The 24,332-nt window shown below is 59.9% G+C and overlaps 1 protein-coding gene across 1 annotated transcript; it reads right to left on the bottom strand.

The window, feature by feature from the left end:
* Positions 1 to 5,188: 5,188 nt before the first annotated feature.
* LOC138850377 (uncharacterized) lies at positions 5,189 to 15,749 on the bottom strand. The gene is given in 10 exon segments (XM_089299373.1): positions 5,189 to 7,852; positions 7,855 to 8,304; positions 9,089 to 9,234; positions 9,236 to 9,293; positions 9,627 to 9,879; positions 11,767 to 11,821; positions 12,135 to 12,226; positions 13,162 to 13,603; positions 13,605 to 14,293; positions 15,444 to 15,749. Coding segments are annotated over 10 exon segments (2,979 nt in total). The 3' UTR covers positions 5,189 to 7,364.
* Between the last annotated feature and the right edge of the window lie 8,583 nt (positions 15,750 to 24,332).

Below are 24,332 nucleotides of genomic sequence, written 5' to 3'. Positions count from 1 at the left end.
TGGGGACAGGTAGTTGCATTAGAGCTCATTCTTTTAAAGTGTCTACATACTGAAAAATTATTTACTGATCAATCCCAAACCTAGCATATTCTTACATTCTCTCTAACCATTCTGCTTCACTCTCCTATTACTATCTCAGATAACCAATAGATTTCCATCAATAGTAGCTACTTGAATGAAGGAACAAAGACTCACATCTGCAGGGCTGGCACTGTGGCACAGCAGGTTAATCCTCAATGCTGGCATCCCATACTGGAGCCCTGGTTCAAGTTCTCACTGCTACACTTCTGCTCTACTTCCCTGCCACTGGGCCCAGGTAAGCAGCAGCACTGACCCAAGTATTTGGGCCCCTGCTACCCATGTGGGAGACCTGGATGAGTTCCTGACTCTTAGCTTTGGCTTCAGCCTGGCCCAGCCCTGGCCACTGCAGCCATCTGGGGAGTGAACCATTGGGTGGAAGAGCTCTGTATCTCTATCTCTCCCTCTCTCTTTCTAATTCTGCCTTACAAACAAATAAAATAAGTCTTAAAAAAGCACCTTGTACTTGGGAAGTGTGGTTTCAGGAGATTTTTTAGGCTAAAGCAATGTGATGTTAAAATGCATGATGGGTCACAAGAATCTGATGGAGTAATCAGGATATTCAAACTAGAAATAGTCTGACACATTGGTTCCACTATGCAAGGGTGAGAATAAAAATGTGCCTGCAAACTTAGACAAGTCTGATTGTTCTGTAGCTGTGGCAATAAAGATCCTTGTTCATTGTTTAAACCTCTCTAAATGATCAAGGACAATGCAGTTCTATGAATACACATTTGCCAAACTAAATTGTTGGTGTCAGCTCTCACTTGTGAAAGTCAGCCCATCAGGGCAGACTCACCACTGAACTGTACCTCTGAGCACCAATAGCCAGCAGCACTCTCACCCGTGGAGCCACACTTCACAGTGATGCAAGCTCACCCCCCCTCTGAACATCCTTTAGTCCCTGAGCGCCACGCTGCCCCAAGCAGTCATGGATGATCAGCATTCTGCTATGCTCTGAGGGACTGTATCTGCAAGCAGAGTTTCCTCTTGTAACGCTAAGGCTTAACCATAGCTGTGTCTTTTTATCTCAGATCCTCAACAGTGGTCATTCTGGAGATTCTACTGAGACCATTCGCTGACTCACCATAGACTGCTTGGAACACAGGTGCATTGACTGGGCCCTAAACTCCAGTTGCCCAATGGATCTGCAGTCAGTAATTTGACTGGTAATTTGACTTCTGACTAGTTCCACTGGGCTCTTGATGCTCAGTGTATTTTACTATCTCAGAGTTTGTGACTGTCTTGGTTCTTATTATGTCACCAAGGCAGAACACTTGAGACTAGATAATCATAAAGGGAAAAAGTTGGGACCGGTTCTGTGGCAGAGCAGGTAAGGCAGCTGCCTGCAGTGCCGGCTTCTCATATGGGCACCAGTTCTAGTCTCAGCTGCTCCACTTCTGATTCAGCTCTCTACTATGGCCTAGGAAAGCAGCAGAAGATGTCCGAAGTCCTTGGGCCCCTGCACCCACGTGGAAGACACGGAAAAAGCTCCTGGCTCCTGGCTTCGGTTCAGCACAGCTCTGGCCATTGTGGCCATCTAGGGAGTGAGCCAGTGATTGAAGACCTCTCTCTCTCTCTCTCTGTATCTGCCTCTGCCTCTCTGTAACTCTTTCAAGTAAAGAAATAAAGTCTTAAAAAAATAAAGGGAAGAAATTTATTAAGCTCATGGTTCTAGGGACTAGAAGTTTAAGATGCAGTTGTTTATGTATACAAAGTCTTAATGTGATAGGTTTTTGTCTGATAATTGTAAAGGGAGTCATTCTAGAAGGCATAGGTTAGATGGGCATCCAAGCCACGCCAAGCCAAGTCTGAGGGCTAATGAATTGAGGATCACTAGACCAGTGACAAATGTGTGTCAAAGCAATTGGTGGAATTTTGTTTTAGAATCACACAGAACTCTTGTATGGGAAATCCTGACTGGTCACTTTGTGAAAGCATGCCACTTAGTTCAGCCTGTTTTCCAGCTCAACTGATTGTTGCATTGGTTGGGGACCCTAAGGCACTGTGCACAAACACAAACTGTTGACTAACCAGAGTGACCTGTTGGTTTATCTGTGTGAAAGTCTCTTCTCCTTTAAGAAATAGCTAACTGTTTGCACTTTTCATGACAACTACCAGCAGTTTGTTTTACTTACTGAGAAATTTCTGACAAATGAAAATCAAAGTTAACTTATTTTAGAGAATTTCTCAAAAAATAGGAAACAAACCCCAAGAGAGCTGGTTAAGCCATCACCTCTGATGACAGAATCCACATGAACCTGTTTGAGTCTTGTGCCTGAAAAAGTAGCAGAGAGTGGTCCAAGTCCTTTGGCCCTGCCACCTACATGGGAGAACTGGATGGCATTCCAGCTCCAGGCTTCAGCTTGGCTGAGCCCTGGCCATTGCAGCCATTTTGGGAGTGAACCAGCAGATGGAAGATCTCTCCCTCTCTAACTCTGCCTTTCAAATAAATAAATAAATCTTGAGATCTCAAAGGCTTTGCAAGCTTCTGAACCCTACCCTCCTTGCATTTCTCTGTCTTGTGTTATTTCTATTCAGCTTTATCTGACTATGTGAACTAACCTTCCTTTGGGGTTTCTCTGGAAAATGCAATCATCTTGCAAAATTGCCAAGCAAAAAATCAGGGGGATAGGGCAGATTTGTCTGCCAGCTCCTCGGTGCTCATGGTGTGTGGGCAGAGACAGCCACTCTAAGGCGAGGCTGTGTAACTGCAGAGACAATGGTCAGACATAGGACCTACCTCCTGGTGACATGGATAAAGTGTCTGAGGAAGATCTGTGCAGGAGGTGACACGTGAGTAGCGACCAGATGGAAGATGAATGGGAAGAGCAGTCAGGTGGAGAGTGGCTTGTGCAAAGGCCCTGAGGCAGCCCACACATAGCTGACCTGCCTCCACAACTCGGGCCCATCTTGGCTGCCCCTGAACGGGGGCACAGCTAGTGTAAGGCTGGGATGGGTGTTATTTGAGCAGAGCTTTGAGTAAGGAAAGAGAGCTCCCAGCATTCCCTGTGCAGAAGAGGACTTTTCATGGAGAGTGGGCAGATCCTGGTCCCTGTGTTAACCCAGAGCTCAGACCTCATTTGCTTTTGAAGCTGTCTTGGGTCATTTGTTTGAAAGACAGAGTGACACAGAGAGAGAGAGAGAGAGAGAGAGAGAGAGAGAGGTCTTCCATCCACTGGTTCACTCCCCAAGCGGCCCCATCGGACAGGGCTGAGCCAGGCTGAAGCCAGGAGCTTCTTCCGGGTCTCCCATGTGGGTGCAGGGCCCCAGCACTCAGGCTGTCTTCCGCTGCTTTCCCAGCCATCTGCATGGGAAGTGGAGCAGCCGGGACTCGAACTGGTGCCCATGGTGCAAGTGGCAACCCATGCCGGCTCCGGGACAGGGAAGGCATGTTTTATTCTTTTCTCCTTCTCCTTCTCCCCCTCTCCCTCCTCCTCTTCCTCTCCTTCCCTCTCCCCCTGATTCAAGATTTTATTTATTTGAGAGGTACACTTACAATGAAAGGGAGAGAGAGAGATCTTCCATCTGCTGTATGGCCTCTGCATTCCAAAATAAAGCCCTAGATATCCTCAAAAAGAAAAAAAAAGAATTCATGTATGGTCTCAGGAGATGACCTATATTATCATTTCTAAATTGTAGCATCAATTATTTTGTGGTAAAAAATACAAACAGCAGAGAGGTGGTCAGCAGGGAGGTTAGTAGTACAAGGGGCTGTTGTGAAGTCTTGTTCTACGTATCTCCAGCTCTCTCCAGAAAAGACAACCTGGGCAAAGCACCCAAATATCCATTGCCTTCACCAAGTCCAGCCTACATATTGCATGGGGCGATTGTACCCATCATTAAGAGATTCCAGATAACTCACTTTTTAAAAAGTTTTATTCATTTTGAAAGTCGGAGTTACAGAGAAAGAAGGAGAAACAGAGATCTTCCATCTATGTGTTCACTCCTCAGATGGCTGCAACCAGGAAGGCTGGGCCAGGGGAAAGCTGAGGGCTCATCCAGGTCTCCCACCTGAGGGACAGGGGCCAAACACTTGGGCATCTTCTGCTGCTCTTCCCATTATCAGGGAGCTGGACTGAAAGAGAGGCAGCCATAAACAAACTGGCACTTAACATGGAATGCCAGCATTGCAAGTGGCAGGCTTACCCACTATGCCACAATGTGGCCCCAGTACTCACTGTTTACATCTCATGATTAACAAGCACCTGATTCCACTGTGTTTGCAGGAAAGCGAGGGCGGGAATGAAGTAGTCACCAGGGTTTCACTGTGGATAGGATTGTTGGAAATGCTGGAAGCAAGAGAAAACTGTGGGGAGCAATTCAGACTGGACTGAGTTACTGGAGTTAAGACTTATTCTGTGCATCTGCTCTCCCGCGGTGTGGCGCTGGGAGAGAAGTAAACAGCTTCTGCACAGCTGCCTCCAGTTCAACCAATAAACTGTAGGACTTGCTCCTGATTGGAGAGCAGCGTACTCGGCGTGTGGGCAGCCGAGTTGGGATTGGCAGAGGAGGACTATAAAGGAGGAGAGAGACGGCATGCACCGGGAACATCTAAGGGGAACATCTAGCTGAAGGAACACCTGTGCAGCCCCCGAGAAAGCCGGCCGGCGGAGTGCCGCTCCCCTGCGGAAGTGGGGAATGTGGCCAGGGGGAACCGCCCTTCCACGGAGGTGGAAGGGACAGTAGCCAACCCGGGAAGAACCAGCAGCAAACCCGGGGAGGGCCGAGCAGACGAAAGAACAGCGCAGGGTCCTGTGTCGTTCCTCCATAAAGAGGGGGAGCGACATAATGGTGCCGTGACTCGGATATGAAGCCTAGGCAGGGCTTAGTGTCGTTCCTCCACGAAGAGGGGGAGCGACAAAAACCACACGTCACACACTCAAGGTCAAGCAGAGGAGGGAGGGTAATAATCCAAAGAATGGATTCTAAAATAGACTAAAAAATAATAAAAGGACTATAAATGGAGAGTATACTCATTATAGAGGATGACAAGGATTCTGGTATAAGTAAATCTGGGAGAGAAATGAGCAAGTATAATCATGGACTTGGAAAAATGTTCTACTTGTGGCGGATGGTGTCTGAAGCTGGCTTTCAAGTATGCTTTGTATCTGAATGTGTGAAAATTACGCAGGAATCTGGTCATGAAGCACCAAGAGGGCCTAACTTAAGGTGTTTCTGTTGTGTTCTGAAAGACGTGAGGGACACCTGTAGGGTTTTACTTTCTTAACTGGCACTGTTACATTATAGAAGGTGCTTAAACAGAAACTAAATGAACAAAACTAAGATTTTTTTTTTTTGCGTTTCTTCCTTTATTTAAAAAAAATCATCCGGGGGCACGTGAGCAGCCTCCCGTGGCAGGGGTCATGGGGCGAGGTGGGGGTGGGGGCTCGGCTATGTACAGGTGGGCACCGCTCTTGGTCTGGCCGCAGCCTCGGCCAGCACCCGGCCCCGGGGTCAAAGGTGCCACCCTGGGCATGGGCTATGTGGCCATGGCCACGGCCATGACCATGGCCACGGCGGCCATGGCCAGCCTCCGCCTGGGGGCTCTGGGTGACCAAGGGTGCCCTCCTGGAGGGGCCCCATGCTAGGTATAGAAGACCTCGGGGCTCGGGGGGCCGAGGCCCACCTGCCCACCCTGGGCGGGGTCCCCGCAGCCGGCACCACTAGATGTAGATAACCTTGGGGCCCAGGGAGCTTGGGGGCACTGTGCTAGGTGCAGACGACCTCGGGGCCCAGGGGGCTCTGGGGACCGAGGCTGCCTCCCCACTTCGCGGGCCCTGCTAGGTGTAGAAGATGAACTCGGGGATCTGGCCATCCTCCACCGAGGTGCCGCAAAACTAAGTTTTATATCTGCAAATGCACAGGAGTTTTTTTCAGTCTGGAGGCTGGGGTTCAAGGCCAAGGCTCCAGCGGACTCTGAGGAGGGCGCAGCCATGTCCTCTCCCCCGTGAGTCCCACCACTTATCACCTCACAGTCCCACCCCCTGGGGGGTGAGGGCTTCAACCTGACACTGGGTGTCAGCCCAGTGCCTCCCCTGCCAGATGAGCCAAGGGTACTTGCCCCCTGGGGTGGGAGGGGCCAGGCAGGTCGGGTGTCTGCACCCCAGCAGCCAAGCTCTGATGGCCTCCCAGTGATGGACAGGGCAGGGCACCGGGGTGGGGAGGACAAGGGCAGAGGCATGGCTGCCCAGCCCCTCGGCACCTGCCCTCACCTCACTGCCTGGGCACTGACCGGAACCTGGCCCCATCCCTGGCTCCTCACACCGTTAGGCCATTTTTGTGGAGCCCACGAGCACATGGTGGACACAGAAGGATGACCGTGGACACTGGAGGAGAAACTTGGTGAAAACGGTGCCCCAGGAAACTTCGCCAAGGCCTCCTGGGAGCTTCTGAGTGGGGAGGCAGAGAGGAGAGAGGCGGTGGAGCTCCCCCACCACTGTGGACTCCCAGTCCCCTCATCCTCACAGTGGGAGGCACTGTCCCTGTAGTCCCTGTCCTTGCGGTCAGAGCCCAGCAGGTACTGGGGTGCTGGGAGGGCCCATAGGGGATGGGGGTGGAGCTGCTGACCCTGGGGGCCACTTCTGCTGCTTGGGGTGGGACAGGTGCCTACCAGGAGGTGAGCAGCGGGGGCGCTGTGGCTCACGCCCAAGGGAGGAGCAGGCAGAGACTGGGGCAGGTGGCCCAGGAGGGGGTTTGGGGTCTGGTCTGCCAGCACCTGTCATGCATGCTGCAGCATGGGCAGAGACAGGGCATGGCTGGGCTCCCCCGCCTGCCTGGGAGGGGTCTCCATGATCCTTGGCAGGAAGCAAGAGCCTGCCTGGATGGTTAGTCCCCAGCTGTCTCCAGATCCAGGGAAGTACCAAGCAGGGTCCCCTCAGGATTTGCAGGCTCACTGGGACCCCGATGGCCTGAGACAGGGAGCAGCACCGTGAGTGACTTCCAGGAAAGCACTCAGCAGCAGCCCTCAGACTCAGGCCAGGGCGAAGGTGGGAGGCAGCTTCGGACCCAAAGAGGGGCTTCCAGGCACAGTGTGAGGGCGTGGCCTGGTCCTGTGCAGCCAGGGGGAGACCTGGGCTGCTGCTTCAGCCTCCCAGCTCTAGGTGCGCACCAGAGTCCCCAGCCTCAGGACGACCCTCCCAGGAAGCTGTCCCTTTACTCCCAGGGTCAAAAAGACGGAGGCTGCTCATTCCACTGGGACCCACCCTGGCGCCGGGCACCTCCTGATCTGGGACGCTGCGCAGGCGATACCCCGAGGCTGAAGATGATGGGCTCCCGTGGCTGGGTCAGTGCAGTCGGCAGCCCGAGTCCACCCCTCTCTGGGCTCTGGCCTTCAGCTGCTTCAGGCCGCGGTGGCCGGGGTCCACCAGGAGATCTCTCTGGGCTGCTGTCCAGGCTTCTACGTGGCGTTGCTGCTCCAGGCAGCGCTGCCCTTGGTGCAAGAACGGGCGGACGGTGGGGGTCCGGCACGGCTGCCCCCACAGGCTGCTCTGGGCAGGGGCAGGTGCCAGCGTGAGGGCCTGGCTGAAGGGCGCAGCGGCCCCCACCTCGTCCCCCAGGCTCAGCAGCAGGCGGCCCTGGGAGCAGAGGTCCTCCGCCCACCGCGGGAGGTCCCCATCGCCTGCACCCTCCTAGAGCAGTTGGTCCAGGTCCCTGAGGGCTAGGTTGCATTCCCGCAGCTGGGCCAGGCAGGTGGCACGCAGGCGCAGGTGGCAGGTGCCCCCACCACCGGCCAGCACGGCCAGGGAGCAGAAGCCCAGCGCCTGCGGAGGCCCCCTGTGTCCAGGAGGGCATTGGCTTCCTGGGCAGCGGCCTGCACAGAGGAAGGAGGGAAGGAGGGAGGGAGGGAGGGAGCGAGGGAGCCTGGGTAGGCCCAGCCCGCTCCCAGCGCCGCCCACCTCTGGGGCCCCCTCCCCGTGCTCCCAGCCATCCCAGCTGGCTCTGCAGCCCCTCCCACTGGCCCTGCACAGGCTGTCCCCGCCCCCTGGACAGCGGCCCACCGGCCTCCGCGACCCAAAACCAGGAAGGCAGCGAACCAACCGAGTGACAAGCAGGCTGCTGACCAGGCCTCGGCGCTTCCCCCAGTCCCGGCCCCCCCCCTCCCTGCACCCTCCCCGGGGCCATGCCGCCGGCGCCTTCCTTTCCCGGGCCGAGCTGAAGCCCCCTCGGTCACCCTCCTGGGCTCATGAACTCCCGGGAGAGGCTGTACAGACACCCCGCGCCAGACTGCGGCCCGGCCCGGAGGGCGTGCTCAGGCCCCACACAGCTAGGCTGGGTGGGCAGCGGGAGGAGCGCGCAGACCGAGTGGGGGGACCGGCCGCCAGCCACCGGAAGTGTGGAACGGCTACTTCCGGTTCTGCTCGCGTCTCTCAGCAGCCTCTTGGACTCCAGAGGCAAGTCCGCAGCTTCTCAAGGATGCTGCCTTAGCCCCGCCTCCGACCCAGAGGCCCCGCCCAGTTCCTCCTAGAGCCAAGGGATCCCTGCCCAGGTGCTTATGAGAATTCTGAGAACCCGCCCCCAAGCCCAGAGGCCCCCCAGCATGCCCCCTAAGTCGAGAGGCCCCGCCCAGCTCCCCCGTGAGCTCAGTACCCCGCCCAGCCCCGTCTGAGGCCCCAGAGGCCCCGCCCAGCCCCGCCTGTAGCACCAGAGACCCCACCCAGCCCCCAGCGAGCTCAGAGGCCCCGCCCGCCCCCACCTTGGAGCGGAGACCACCGCGCATGCCCTCGGTCCCGGGCTCCGGTACCCATCCCACCATGGGGCGCTGTTGGTTGAGGCCGCGGGATCCCCTGGCACGCGCAGGCCTGGGAGAAGCTGTGGCGACGCCCTGCACGAGGTGGACTTGATGCAGGACGGGCTCCGAGGGGTCTCCCCTCCACCCCCCGGAGGCTTATGCCCCCTGCGAGCGAGCCCAGAGGCCCGTGGCCCTCGCGGCTGGCGGCCTGAGACCCGGGCCCTGCCAGTGATGCTGCTCTCGCCCACCGCACATGAGATGCGCACCCCGCGGGCACACCTGGGCGAGGCTTTACGGCTCGGAGGCCTAGAGGCAGGATGCCCAGGTCCATGGCGTCCGGCTAGGCCAGGACCTGCAGATCCAGGGCCGCGGCCCGCACGTCTCCCTGCTTCAGCCTGGGCAGGCCCCGCTGGGCCTGGCCGACGCGGACGCCAGAGCAGAGCGCAGGGCCCCTGCAGATGGGCACCGGCTGCCTGGAAGCTGCCTGTGGGGGTGGGAGGCGGTGTGTGGGCGTGGGCGAGGGGCTGCAGGCAGAGGCACTAAGATTCACCTGCTGCACAGCCCCTGCCTCTCCCCCATGGTCACAGCAAGGGGTCGTCCCCCACCAGCCCCAGCAGAACCGGAAATGGGGACCCAGCTCTCAGGACATTGCTGGCACAGCACCAGGGAGATGTGGGGCAAGGCCACCCAGGCGGAGCCGGGCCTCCGTGGGGCGTAGAGTGGGGTCAGTGGTCATGGCTGGGGCCTCCGAAGTCACTGCCGTCCAGGGTCGCTTTCCCTGCTGATCAGGTCAGAGGGTGGGGCAGGCCAGGCATACCCAGTGCCATGAGGGCGTTGGCCAGCAGCAGGTGCCCACTGGGCTGCGCGCCGTCAATCTGGACCACTGCCTCCCCAGTGGCCAGGAGGCCCTGGGTGTCGTCCTCCCGGAGGGGCCGGCTCAGCAAGGCCCGGCAGTGAGCGTGCAGGCCCTGCACAAGGAGGTCCTGGGCATCGCGCCTCAGAGAGCGGAGCTCAGGGACCACAGTGGCCAGGTCCAGCTTCAGGGCAGACACGATGTCAGCCACGGCTTCCTGGAAGGGAGGTGGGTGGGGTGGGGCTCCGTCTGGAGGGGCTGCCCTGCCTGCCCCACCCTGCCCTGCCTGCCCTCCCCCCCCGCCACGACAATGAACCCCATTACCCCCCACCCCTTTTCTGCTGGGCACCAGAGGGGATCTCTCGCTGGCCTCTGTCCTGAAGTGAGCTGCCCAGAGCTCCTGAATAAGGCTGGACACAGCCCCCAGAGCACACCCTCCCATCACCTGTGCCCGCCCCTCCCAGTGAGGGCAGCCTGCCAGCCTGGGACTCGTCCTCGTGCCTGGGCCACTGGGGACTGTGCCCTGAGGGTTCGGGAGTCAGGATCCTGCCCTGCACAGCCCAGGAGGCAGCCAGGGGTGAGGGTGCCTGGGCCACGACCCATGTCTCCACTGCCCAAGCTGACGTGAGGAGTGGTTCTCCTTGTGCAGCTGACCTTGCCTCCCACTCCTGGGGTGACTTCCAGCCCAGCTGGATCTGCTCTGTGGGTGTTTGGCTGAGTGTGCACCCACGTTTACAAGGGGTCTTGCATGAGGGCTTCAGCAGTCCGTGAAAACACATGTTATGCGGAGTCTAGGTGAGCTTTGCTTTCTTTGGTCTTTGTGCTGTTTCCCACTGGCTTTCTGAAGGGGGCACCTGCCTGGCTCTGGGGTCAGGGTCTCTCCCTCCTCTGTGGGTCTGTCTAAACATAGGTGCTTCACCGGAAAATCTGCCAGGCACAGAGCCTTTCGTGGTCGGGAGTCTGACGCCCCAGACATGGCCCTGGTCTGCCTCTGGTCAGCTTGGGGGGGCCGACCAGCCGTGTCCCTTCCCCACCAGTTTCACCAGGAAGGACTCACTCAGTCCCCCCCCCCCTGCAGGGGTCTCTGTCAGACCAGGGGGTACCAGCAAGGCCCACCAGGAACCACTGGCAGGCAGGCCCCTGGCCCATACCCCCCATCCCCTGTGGGAAGGGTCTCACCCCCCAGGGCTGTGCCCCTGTGCCCGGAGCTCAGCCAGGAGGGGAGGCCAGGTACCCACCACTCGGTCACTGTCCCTAGGTGGACTTGGGTGTGGGGATAGAGTTGGGAAAGGGGCCTGACTGCCCGCAGGGCTGAGGGGGCTGGGATGGACGCCTGGTTGGTGCCCAGCTGCTGCAGACGTGTCTTGGGCGTTGCAAGTTCACCTGCGTGGCCAGGGCCTGTGTGCAAGGTGCCCCCACCCAAGATGCTCCCGGGGCGCACACACCTGAGACCAGCCCTGTCCTCGGACCTCACATCCTTGACCTGCAGCTCGGCAAAGACCCCACCCCCACCCCCTCATGCACCTGCCACGGGATGGGCCTCTCGGGCAGGGGGCCGGCCCCTACCTGCAAAGATGGCCAGAGATAGGTGATGGCATCCCTGGTGCGGGCCCTGCTGTCGGCTGCGCCTGGCCGTGCCCGCAGGATGGCCAGGGCCCAAGTGTGGCAGTGGCCCCGGAGCAGCTACAGGTCCTCGGGGCAGAAGACATCCAAGGTGGGCTGGAGGCAGGCAGTGTCCCTGGCCTGGATGAGTCTCTTCACCAGCTGCAGGGGGAGCCGGTCATTGGTGCCCCTCAGGCACAGCTGCTCGGTCCTCCCCGTGCTCCTGAGACTCTGGGGGTGCTCCCAACTCGCCCCTGGATTGGAGCCCAAAAAGTGCAGGGTGTGGCCCTGCTATGCCCTCATGAGGCTGGGGTGGGGGTCTCAGGGTCACCAGGCTCCCACACACAGGTGAACGCCTTGCGTGCCAGAGTGTAGGGAGGGGCTTCCAGATCCTCAAGTTCAGAGCCAAGAACAGAGCAGGAAGGCTCAGGGAGGACAGAACCCCACCTCATGAGGCGGTCCCTAAGGAGACCCCCTGCCGCCACCTGCTGGCCGCTCATGCGCGCTCCAGTGCCTTGGCCAGCAGCTCCTGTTCCAGGACGCGGTTGCCCCCAGGGCTAGGGGGATGCTGGGGAGGGCAGGGGTGACAGAGGTGTGGACAGGACCCTTGGCCGGTCCTCCCCAGCCTGAAGTCTCCCTGCTCCGCACATAACCTGCTTCCAAGAGAGAGGCCCCTGGAGCATGCACACAGGTGTGGGTGGGTCTCACTGGGGAGCAAAGCGGTCACAGGGCCAGGCAGGCAAGGCCCCGAGGGCCAGGATTCTCCCTTGACCGCCAGGGGACACCTGCCCAGGCTGTGTCCTGGACAGCCTGCGAGGCAGAGCTCAGAAGACGGGGTCGGAAGTCGGAGCCCCTGCCCAGGCTCCTCACCTGGTGGCGTTGAAGGAGAAGCTCCTGCGCAGCTGCACCAGCGCCAGCCGCACCAGCACCGTGGCCGTAGTCGGTCCCTGCATCAGGGCCACCTGCAGGGCCCGTGAGCATCATCCAGGTGGCCCAGGTGGTACAGGGCATCGGCAGCCAGCAGGTGTGCAGCCTTGTCCTCCATGTCCAGCTCCATTAGCAGTGAGGCCAGCTGGTACACACCACGGGCATCCCTGCAGGAAGGAGTCATGCACCTCTCACCCATGCAGGTGGGGGGTGCGCAGGCGTCCCTGTGCACCTGGCCTGGGCTGCCCTTCCAGTCAGGCCGTAAAGACACTGGGCTCCCAGAGGGACCCTCACGGGCTGCGCCCACCCCAGGGCCCTGGCTGCCCTTCCTGGTGGCTGACCCTGGGCCCTAGCCTCTGGCTCCAGCCTCCTGCCACCCCGTGGGTGGGCATTCTTCAGACAGCAGGCCTGGGGGTGGGCAGAGGGTAAGCAGGAGGGCTGACCCTGAGCAGACTCTGCTTCAGTTCTCTGTTCTGCAGAAGCAGGCGCGAGCCTTTTGGCCCTGTGGGCTCAGGGGTGCCAGTCGGGGGCAGACTGGATGACGGTGACACTTCCCAGAGAGAATGGAGGGAGTCCCTGGTCCTGAGGGTTTCTCCTCCCCAGAGGATCCAGCAGGGGACTGCAGGACCTGTGTGTGTGCTGTCACCGCTGCCCCCTGCCCGCTGAAGCACCTCCCCCACACCTCCCCCCAACTGAGGAGAACGAATGGCAGCAGCTGGAGGTTCACCTGTTGGGTCCTTAAGTCTATCAAATGGGGGGAGGGGCTTCCGAAGTCAGGGGCCATGCAGGGGAGCTGCTCCCCGATCCAGCACCCCCAGGGCCATCTCCATGGTGAGGGGAGGGGGGATGCCACCTAGAGGCCTTGGAACTAAGAGCAAAACATCTGGGGCTGTGGGGTGGGAGCAGGTGCACGCCTGATACACACCTGGCACAGCCAAGCTCAGCGCTGTGACCGGTATGGCAGGTGCACAGAGAAAGGACCAGAAGGAAATGGAACAGGGGCTGAATGGTGCTGTTGTCTCTGTGTCTGGCGGAGGGGTGTGTCCAACCCAGAGCCCAAGGTGACCCCTGGGCCCGGGAGCTCGCCCAGAACAGGAAAAAACACAGCTGCAGCCTTGCAGGACCAGACAGGAACAGCAGCTCTGGCGCGCGCGCGGTGGTACTCACCCCTCCGGGCCGCGCCGCCTGGCCCAGCAGCCTCGCTTCCGCAGCCCAGCAGGGGCGGGCGCTGCAGCATCAGGCGGCCCTCCTCCAGCAGCATGATCAGCAGCAGCCTGCGCTGGTTCCAGGGCACGAAGGCCTTGGCGGCCAACAGCGCTTCCTCTGGCCAAAGCCCGCACGCGGTGACATAGTCCAATGTGCCCAGCAAGGCGCTGCTGGCCAGCACCTGCAGCAGCCCGCGGCCACACAGCGCGCACGCAGCCGCCAAGGTGCGGCGCCCCCTGCTCCACCACCTCCTGGAAGTCTTCCCGGGCGCCCCGCGCGTCCCTGCCATGCAGCACGCAAAAGCCTCGCAGCGCCAGCAGTGGTGCGCGCTCCCCGGCGCGGACCTTGGTGGCATCCCCAGGGCCAGCGGGCCGCAGCAGGCCCTCGCACAGAGCCCGGACGCCCGCCACGTACCCGGCCAGCAGCAGGCATTCGGCCAGGCGGGTTCCCAGCGCAGGCTGGGCCCCGGTTAGTGCCACGCGGAGCAGGATTCAGAGCGCCCAAGTCACCTGTGCCAGCAGCTCGCGATCCGCGTCTTCGCGGAGCTCTGGGCGGCTCCGCACGGCCTCCTGGAAGAGGGCGAAGCCCAGGTCCGCGGCCTCCTGGGCCTGGGCCCGGACGCGCTCCTGGTCCCGGACGGACAGCACGGCCTGGAACTGCCAGCGCGCGGCGGAGGGTCTTTCGCGGCAGGCGTCGTGCAGATCCCGCAGCATATCCTCCGCGAGGCTGTCCAGGAAGAAGGCGGCGAGCGTGAGCAGCAGGGTGGCCAGGCGCTCACCTAGGGAATAGACGGGCGTTGGGGACCCCCTGAGAGGTGGCGCCCGAGGCCTCTCGCCCTGCCCAGGGACTTTGGACCCCTTGCGGTTACTTTCACTCTGGCGCCCAGCAGTCCAGGACTTGGGGCCGCGAGGACACGGGGGTCTTGAAGCCCCTCAGGGACAGAGCAGGGTGGGAAGCAGACCCCATAACCAGCTTGGGATGGGCGGCGCTGCCCCCAGCACCGCTGTGTCCGCCTCACCCCAGAGCCCAAGTGGAGCTGGAGCTGGAGCTTCCTCGCCCCCTGGCGGTCATTGAGGGAATTGGAGCACTGGGGTCTCTGCTAGGCGGACCGGCCCTGGCTCTGCCTGCGCTGGGAGGGGCCTTGGGTTTCCTGCCTGCTGGGGGCCACCTGGAGACCCCAGGCGTCCGTGCCTCTCTGGACTGGATCTCCCTGTCAGGCCAGGGGGGAGTAAGAGGCAGCAGTGCCGCTGCCGGGCCCTGGGACCTTTCCTGGGTCCCCTCATTTCCGAGGCCCAGAAATGCCAGTGGTCGGCACACATGGGCCTGTGAGGACCCAGTGGGTCAGGCCGGGCCTGGTGCGCCACGAACATCCCCGACATGTGCGTGCACGGAGCTGTGTGAGGGGGAAGGCAGCGCAGCAGGCCCAGGGCCAGGAGGAGCCCAAGGTTCTGTCTCCCCCAGCCGTACTCCATGGGGGGCCCTGAGTGCTCAGGAGAGCTCCCGGCCCAGCCCGCTTGTCCGACCCTGTGCCCAGCGTTCCTCCCAGGTCCTGCAGGCTCTCAGCGCTTCCTTCACCCCAGCAGCAGCGGCAGCAGCGGCAATCCTCTACGCCCAGACCCCTTGGCGGGCAGGAGGCCCAGGAGGCACACACGCGTGCACCCAGCTGCCGCTGTCCCTGCGTCACGGTGGCCAGAGCCCAGTGTGAAATCAACCCTGAGACCACCACCGCCGCCAAGAGGCCCCGGCCTCATGCCAGCAGCCGCGAGCCCCTCTTGTTGGTCGCTGCTGCACAGAGCAAGACCGGCCCGGAGCTTTACAAGTATTCACGGATCCCGGGGAGTGGCATCCAAGGAGACCCCGGTGGTCTGGGGTGTAGAGTTTTTTACCTCTGTCCTTCTGAGAGTCTGGTCACACACCTGGGGCTTCCTGCTGTGGCTCAGGAGTCACAGGTCACACACCTGGGGCGTCCTGGTGTGGCCCGGGGTCACAGGTCACAGGTCACACACCTGGCACCTCCTGGTATGGCCCAGGTCACAGGTCACATACCTGGGGTGTCCTGGTGTGGCCCGGGGGCTGCACCTCGATTCTCACTCCGTCCTCACGTCCACTGACTCTTCTGCTTCTGATGTGTTTCAGATCTAGAATTTCCGTGGCTCTCTGTGCAATGTCTGCTGAGAGCGCATCAGCTCGGTCATGATGACTGAGGTCCTGAATATACTGGAATGTATTAGAATGTACTAGAATGTAGTGGAATGTAGTGGAATGTGCTGGAATGTGCTGGAATGTGCTGGAATGTGCCCTCTGAGTCATTTGCTGGCACAGCTTCAGCATCTGGATGACTTCAGCGTCCATCGCCTCGTTTCCTCCTGGCTGGGGCTCAGCGTTCAGTGCCCATTTCCGTGCAGCCTGGTAATTTCTGTTTTCTGTTCCTGCTTTGTAGACTCCGTGTTTAGCTGTGTTCCTCCAAGCAGCTGTCTGGGTTCCAGTGAGGAGTTGAGTTGGGCCCACGTCCAACACACGCCCCTTCCTCCCTGCTCCAAGCTGCTCTTCTCAGCGCTGCATCTCCAGGCCCTGAGCCACCCGGAGTGTGCCATTGTGTGGTCAGCCGTGTGTGCCATTGCACGGTCAGCCATATGAGCTGTTGCGTGGTCAGCCGTGATGCCCAGATTCTGGGTCTCGAACCCTCAGCCGCCTCCTCTTCAGCATCTTCCTTCTGACTTCATTGCCCTGACCTCTGTCCTGTGACATCTTGAGCCACTGAAGTGACAGCTTTCCATTGTGCCACGCCCATAGATCAACAGGTCCCTGGGGCAGAGCACTGCTGGGACACCAGCTTCACCTCCCACACCCTGGCTGCCAAGGGCAAACTTTGTTCCTGCCTGCATGTGCCCACTGTCCAGCGCCCATGCCCACCATCCAGCACCCATGCTCCCCGTCCAGCACCCACGCTCCCCGTCCAGCACCTGTGCCCACCCTCCAGTGCCCGTGCCCACCGTCTAGTTCTCGCGGTCACTGCCGTCCAGGGCGCTGCTATCGCTCTGTCCAGGCCCCACACGTGTCATCTGTGGGACGCGTGGCTGGGCCGAGCGGTTCCCCCATTCACGGACGTCAGTCCTTCTCTTGTTAGATTAAAAACGCTGATAATCCGAGGGTCTGTAAATGCTGCCCCATTGTTTTAATTTTCATTTTCCTGATTACCAGTGGGTCTCATTTATTAAAATTATTTCTTTTCCAATCTGGCGAGGAGAGAGAAAGTGGGTTCTCATTACTTTAATGTGCGTGCGCCTTGTGGCTCGGAGCTGGCTGCTTTCCCGGGTGCTGCTCACCATCTGTGCGCTCTCTCGGGAAGTGCTCTCACCAGCGCTCACCCTGGACGTCTCCTTACTGGGGTGCAGGGTTCTGCAGACGCCCGCCGGGCTCCTCTTTGCCCGGCATGTATTTTGCAAATATTGTTCTGTGTTTTTAGATCGATTGCCCTTTGTTTTTACACTTACAGAAAAAAAGAAGTTTAAAACTTTTAATTCATAAAATATCCTGTTTGCCTTTGTTCTTTGCACTTTTGTAAAGCTCTTCTGGGCCCAGAGGTCTCGATGGGGTTCTGGAATTTTCTTTCAGGAACTGCGAGGTAGGGTGGGCGTTCGGCACAGAGGTGAAGCTGGTGCTGGGGCCACCCAGTGTGCACTGAGGGCCTGGCTTGAATCCTACCCACTCTGCTTCCCTCCCAGCTTCCTGCACAGGGGCCCTGGGGGGCAGCAGGTGATGGCTGGGTTCCTGGCGCCCACGTGGCAGACCCCGAGGGAGTTCCTGGCTCCTGACTCCAGCCTGGCCCAGCCTGGGCATCGTGTGTTGGGAGGGAACCAGCAGGTGGAAGATCTCTCCCTGTTGGTTTCTGCCTCTTTGCCTTTCGAGTAAAATGTGGCAAAAGTGAGATGCGGTGCCATGGAACTGTTCTAGAATCCACCTGGAAGGGTGGGGAGTGTGGCTGGGGGTCGGCAGGCCAATGTCAGTGTGGTACTGTGGGCCCGTTTCTGCATCTCTGGCCTGCTTTCTTGCTTTTCTGTCCAAGCCAGAGGTCGTAGCCCCACGTCTGTTAGCCACTGGTAGAAGGCTCCCCCCACTTCCGTCCTTACTGCCCTTTGCCCTGTATTATAATGCAGATCTAAGGAGGGCATTGAGCATTCATCCTTTAGGCAGTCCTTTAGGCTGGGCCAGGCTGAAGCCACTGTTAACAATGTAGCGAGTTGCATTCTTTTTTTTTTTTTAAGATTTATTTATTTATTTATTTATTTTGACAGGCAGAGTGGACAGTGAGAGAGAGACAGAAAGGTTTTCCTTTGTTGTTGGTTCACCCTCCAATGGCCGGCACAGCTGGCGTGCTGCGGCCAGTGCACCAAGCCAGGAGCCAGGTGCTTCTCCTGGTCTCCCATGGGGTGCAGGGCCCAAGCACTTGGGCCATCCTCCACTGCACTCCCTGGCCACAGCAGAGAGCTGGCCTGGAAGAGGGACAACCAGGACAGAATCCAGTGCCCCGACCGGGACTAGAATCCAGTGTGCCAGCGCCGCAAGGTGGAGGATTAGCCTAGTGAGCCGCGGCGCCGGCCTGGCTCAATTATTTTCCCTCAGCATTTTAAAGATGTTGTCCTACCATCTACCATCCATAGCTGTGGTTGACAAATGAGCTGTCACACGTATCACTTGCCCCTATTTGTAGTGAGTCATTGTCCTGAGCTGCTTTCCAGGTTTTCTCTTTAGCTTTGGTTCCATCAGTCTGACATCCTCACATTTACACTATCTGGGGAAGCTGAGCGTTCTGTATCTGTCAACTTACATCTTCCATCAAGTTGGAGACATTTTCAGACTTTATCATTTCTGTATCTTTTACCCCATTCCCTCTTTTTCTATGATTCTTGGACTTGGCTTCCATGTGTGTTGTCCCACATACTACAAGGAAACTGTTCACCTTTCTGCACTTCATTTTGATCTACATTTCCAAATTTTTAATTGCTTCTGATGGATATTCAATTTACTGACTCCTTAGCCAGAGACATCTTGAATTTAAGCCTATCCCATGAAGATTTTGATTTGCAGATATTGCATTTTTTTAATTTGACAGGTAGAGTTATAGACAGTGAGAGAGAGAGAAAGGTCTTCCTTCCATTGGTTCACCCCCCAAATGGCCGCTACGGCTGGCGCTGCACCAGTGTGAAGCCAGGAGCCAGGTGCCTCCTCCTGGTCTTCCATGCAGGTGCAGAGGCCCAAGTGCTTGGGCCATCCTCCACTGCCCTCCCAGGCCACAGCAGAGAGCTGGACTGGAAGAGGAGCAACTGGGACTAGAACCCGGTGCCCATATGGGATGCCAGACTTCAGGAAGAGGATTAACCAAGTGAGCCACAGTGCCAGCTCCATGAACTTTTTTCTTAATTTTTATTTATTTGACAGGTAGAGTTACAGACAGTGAGAGGGAGAGATAGAAAGGTCTTCCATCCACTGGTTCAATCCCCAAATGGCTGCCACAGCTGGTGCTGCGCCGATGCATATTCAGGAGCCAGGTGCTTCCTCATGGTCACCCATGCGGGTGCAGGGACCCAAGCACATGGGATGCTGGAGTTGCAGGCGGAGGACTAACCAAGTGAGCCACGGCGCTGGCCAATACTGTGCTTTTTAAATTTAAAGTTTCTATTTGAATATTTTTATAATTTCTATTCCCCTGCTAAAGTCTGTCTATAAGCATAGTTTCTTTTCTGCTATTTTTTTTTTTTTACAGGCAGATGGGACAGGGAGACAGAGAGAAAGGTCTTCCTTTGCTGTTGGTTCACCCTCCAGTGGCCACTGTGGCCGGCACACCGCGCTGGAGCCAGGAACTTATCCTGGTCTCCCATGGGGTGCAGGGCCCAAGCACTTGGGCCAACCTCCACTGCACTCCCTGGCCACAGCAGAGAGTTGGCCTGGAAGAGCGGCAACCGGGACAGAATCCGGTGCACCGACCCGGGGTCCCTGTGTTCTCAATCATGCCCATCCTACAGATGAGGAACACTGAGGCCTGGGCGGGGAGGCGGTTTGCAGAAGCTCACACAGCCTGTAGACCTGAAATCCAACCCCCACCCCTGCAGTCCCACGGTGCAGCTCTCAGAGCAGGTGACTGGTTTTCCTGTCTCGGGGGGACCCCTCGGGGCCCACCTCAACCGCCTGTCAGGCGAGAATCCCCCCTAAACGGAGCCCACCCGGCCTCCCCCAGCCCCACTCGCACGAGATCCCCGGCACGCAGGGACCATGGAGCGATGCTCACCTGTGGTCCTGGAGACGGTGAGTGCGAGCACAGGTCAGCAGACCCTGCAGAGAGAGGCTGGACTCTGGGGAGGATACGGGGCGGCCCCAGGACCAGAGCATCCCACGCCCCGCCCCTCGGTTCCAAGCCCCGCCCCTCGGGCGCAAGCCCCACCCGTGGCCGCTGTCTTCTTCCCTGACTCGCAGGCCGGCCGCTCCTCAGCTCCTGTCACAGCACCCCATCCTTCCTCGTGCTCAGGCCCCCTCCTCCCTGCTAAGGTGAGCCTGGAAGCCCCCTACCCCCAGCCCCTTTTTCTTTTTTTTTTTTTTTTGACTGGCAGAGTGGACAGTGAGAGAGAGAGAGAGACAGAGAGAAAGGTCTTCCTTTGCCGTTGGTTCACCCTCCAGTGGCCGCCGCGGCCGCAGCACCGTGCTGATCTGATGGCAGGAGCCAGGTGCTTCTCCTGGTCTCCCATGGGGTGCAGGGCCCAAGCACTTGGGCCATCCTCCACTGCACTCCCTGGCCACAGCAGAGAGCTGGCCTGGAAGAGGGGCAACCGGGACAGAATCCGGCACCCAGACCCCCGACCGGGATAGAACCCGGTGTGCCGGCGCCGCTAGGCGGAGGATTAGCCTAGTGAGCTGCGGCGCCAGCCCTCAGCCCCTTTCTACTCCCAGGGTCACACCCGGCCTGGCTGCATGGTCAGGGAGGCGGGCCTCATCGCGGGGCGTTCCCGTCGGCATGCCCCGCCCCCTCGGCCCTCCCACTGCGCCACGCTTCCTTCTTTACGCTGGGCCCAGACCCTGTCCCATCCTCGCGCGCAGGCCCCGCCCCCGCGGGCCAGGCCCCTCCCCATCGCGCTCGCCTCTCGGAGCCCCGCCCCTTGTCCGCCTCAGGGTCAGGTCCCGCCCACTTCTCACTCCTCGCTGGGAAACCTCGCCCGCACCTAGGGCTGTACCCTTCTACTCTGCGGCTTTCTCCCCCGAGCGCAGCGTCTCCGCACCGCCCCCAGCGTTCCGCGGGAGCCCCCTCATCCCTCTCCCAACCCGGGCTCTGCTTATCCAGGGCCCCAGCCCCGGCGCAGCGGGCTGTCTGGCGACGCGGCGACTCGGCATGGCCCGGCCAGCGGGGACGCGCGGCTCGGAGGCCGGCCCAGACCCAAGCGCGCACGCGAGCTGTCCCGCGGAGGATCGTGGCCTGGACAAGCGTCGCAGGGGCTGGGGCCTCAGGCAGGGCAGGACGCGCAGTGCCCGGGGCTGCTGGGGGGCACGGGGAGGGGGGCGGCGGAATTCCCAGGCGCCGCCGTTCTGCGTGCACATTGGCCCGCTCGCCGCGGTGACATCATCAAGGCAGGGGAACGGGAAAACCCCCGCGCGACACGTGACCCAGGGGCGGGCCGGTCGGGAAGGGGAGGCAGGGCGCTGCAGAGGGGCCGTGGGGGCTTCGCCCGCCGCCCATTGCCCTGCAGAGACGACTGAGGCCGCAAGCCGGGTCTCTGCGTGAGATGGGAGCCTGGCGCTTCTACGGCCCGGGGCTTCACAGCCGCTGTCCGTGGTGGTACAAGCGTAGGCTGGGCACGGGCTCTGGGACTTGCGCCCGCCTCTGGTGGTCTCCAGTGCCTGGACCACAGCTGTGCATGGCCATGGGCGGGCCCCGTGAGCACAGGGACATCAGTGACATCTGGGAACCGTGCGCCCAGCCTCTGAGCACAGGGGCTCCTGGGGGGCCCGCACATAGGGCAAGCGCCCGCATCCCACGTGGGGCATTTGGGTGTTCCAGCTCTTCACTGCGTTGTCCTGGCAGACAGAGTGGCCCAGCCTAGGCTGACCGAGCCCCGTATGAGCCGTCGCCTGCCCTGGACCCTGGGCACAGCACTCCCCAGGCCGGCCCGGCAGTGGACTGAGCGTGGCTCCCAGCCCTTCAGGCCCTGGAGAGAGGTACAGAGTGGCCACTGTCTGCAAAGGGCCGGACGGTGACCACGCCAGGCTCAGGCCCTGGCCGCCCGGATGCTCTCACTCCGCTGCCCAGGAACAGCCAAAGCCGGGGCACAATGACCAGTGTGGCTGTGCTCCAATAGGACCTTTTCTTTTTGTTTTTATGGGGACACTGGGACACTCCCATTGCACATCGGAGGGCCTGGGATCCAGCCCTGGCTCTGCTTTAGATTCCAGGCTCCTGCTAAGGTGTGCCCTGGGAGGAGCAGCAATGGCTCAAGTACAGGGGAGACCAGCACTGGGTTTTAGGCTCCTGGCTGGGCCCCCGCCCTGGCAGTTGCAGGCATCTGGGAGTGAACCAGCAGGTAGCTCGCTGGTTCTGTTGTCTGCCTTTTACATGGACATACATTGTGAAATGTCTTTTTTACACGAGACAGTATATGCTTTTTTTTATTTTTTAAATATTTATTTATTTGAAAGGCAGAGTTACAGAGAGGCAGAGGCAAAGAGAGAGAGAGAGGGGTCTTCCATCCGCTGGTTCACTACCCAGATGGCTGCAATGTCCAGAGCTGTGCCGATCCAAAGCCAGGAGCCAGAAGCTTCTTCTGGTCTCCCACGTGGGTGCAGGCGCCCAAGGACATGGACCATCTTGTACTGCTTTCCCAGGCCATAGCAGAAAGACAGATGGGAAGTAGAGCAGCCGGGACTTGAATTGGCACCCACATGGGATGCCGGAGCCGCAGATGGAGGCTTAGCCCGCTACACCACAGTGCCAGCACCAGACAGTGTTGGCTTTGGGTTGTTTTTAACCCCACACAGAGTAATATCAAGTGTGCTGGAGAAAGCGTACCATTACTGTGCTTAGTCTACAGCCTGGCTCGTGGTAAGGAGCCACCACGGGGGCTCCCATGATGACAGACCTAGGCGCCCCCATAGGTCCCCTCTGACCCACGCGCACGTCTGGTCCCCTGAGAAGACAGGTCAACATCCTTGGCACTCAGGGTTTCTGCTGGGCTGTGCACATGGACCGACAGCCCAGGAGCACTGAGCGCACCTGGTGTCTGCACTGCAGGGACTGCACTTCCGCAGGTCTGGGGAGGCGCCATCCACTCACCTGCTGGAGCCCCTGCTCTGTGCTCGGCCGTGCACCTGGTCCCCCGAGGCAGCTCGGCCACATCTTCATGGGTCTGTCCTGTGCAGGCTGACCCCCACGCAGCGCTGATCCTCAGTGGGGGAGCTCACAGAAGCACCTGACTCAGCTTGAAGGTCAGGGAAGGCTTCCCCGAAGAGGCGGCACTGGAACTGCGACCTGGAGGGTGCGCAGGTGTGGAGTGGTGAGCCTAGGGTGAGTTCAAGGTGCAGGGGAGCACTTGGAGGTGAAAAATTATGCCAAGGCTGGGTGGGTGTGGTTAAGAAGCCCCACCCCCTAAGGTCACTCAAGGGTTAGAAGCCAGAGCTCTCATGACGACCCCGGGGCCATGGTGGGGTCAGAGCAGGGGCTGGCCGGGCCATGCCTGAGCTTTACAAAGTCCCCTCCAGCAGTTGGACACACAGCCAGCACTGGCAGGAGACAGGGAGAGGCCTGGCAGAGGTGCGGGGCGGCCCAGGTGCCTTGCCAAACTCCTGGGCGCTGAAGGAAGGGGCCGCCCGAGGCCCACACCCCACACCAGAGCGCACTAGAGTCCCAGACGCGCCACTTCCAGTGCGATTTCCTGCGGATGCACACCCGGGGAAGGCACAGATGGCTCGAGCACTTGGGCCCGTGCTGCCCCCATGGAGACCTGGATGGAGCTCCTGGCTCCTGGCTTTGGCCTGGCCCAGCCCTGGCCATCGCAGGCATCTGGGGCATGAGCCATAGGTGGAAGGAGATCCCTCTGTCACTCTGCCTTTCAGGCAGATGAGATTAAAACTAAACAAACAAAAAGGTTGGAAAGCTTGGGCCCAGGGCTGTGGGGGAGGAGCCGGGGCAATGTGGCCGGTGAGGTGGGGTGGCCCAATAGCCCATGACATCCAAGCTCCGAGGGAACTCAGCGGCCAGGGGCCATGGAGCACTGGCAAGGAAGCCAGCAGGAGGGAGGCGGCCGCACTGGCCCTCTCCACTGGCCTGTAGGCTCCCTGCCTGGCTCCACGGGGAGCCTGCAGGAGCCTGGGGGGCCTCAGCACAAAAGCCTCCTTCCTTGGCTGCAGGGCCCCGCCCTCGGAGTGCAGGCCAGGGTGCTCACCCTTGAAGGGGGGCCCTGGCCAGGCACTTGTGCCCCAGGGGGCCGGGTCCCAGTCCAGGGTGCCCACAGCTCACACGTGCAGCAGACCTGGCTGCCCACCATGCTCCCAGTCCTGCTGGAGTTCGGGGCTGGACCTTGTGGTGGGCGTGTGCTGCTCTGAACTGGGCTCCGGCTGTGCCTGAGCAAGAAGCTCAAGGTAAGCAGTTCGGGGACTTCTGGGAACTGGGGACTGGGACGAAAGGGCCCTCGAGGGCTGGAGGCGGCGGAAGTACTGAAGGGCCTGGCTTGGCACAGGGGCCCGCCCCCTGCAGGGCTCCCACCCAGCGTGCAGCCCAGGATGGGAGGGGCTGAAATTAAGTTAAACACCATATGAATTTATTAATTCCAGACTGTTAAAGGGCAGCGGTGTGGGGTTAGGGGAGCTCGGGGACGAGGGACAAGATGATGGACAGCCGAGGGCCCCTGGAGGGGCCCCAGCACCGCCCCCGCCCAGCCCACCCCGGCACTGCCCTGT

The sequence above is a fragment of the Oryctolagus cuniculus genome, chromosome 7 (genome assembly GCF_051225735.1).
Source record: "Oryctolagus cuniculus isolate XC-2025 breed Fujian yellow rabbit chromosome 7, ASM5122573v1, whole genome shotgun sequence".
NCBI lineage: Eukaryota > Metazoa > Chordata > Mammalia > Lagomorpha > Leporidae > Oryctolagus > Oryctolagus cuniculus.
The sequence above is the reverse complement of the archived record's forward strand: the minus strand, read 5'-3'. Positions and strand labels throughout refer to the sequence as shown.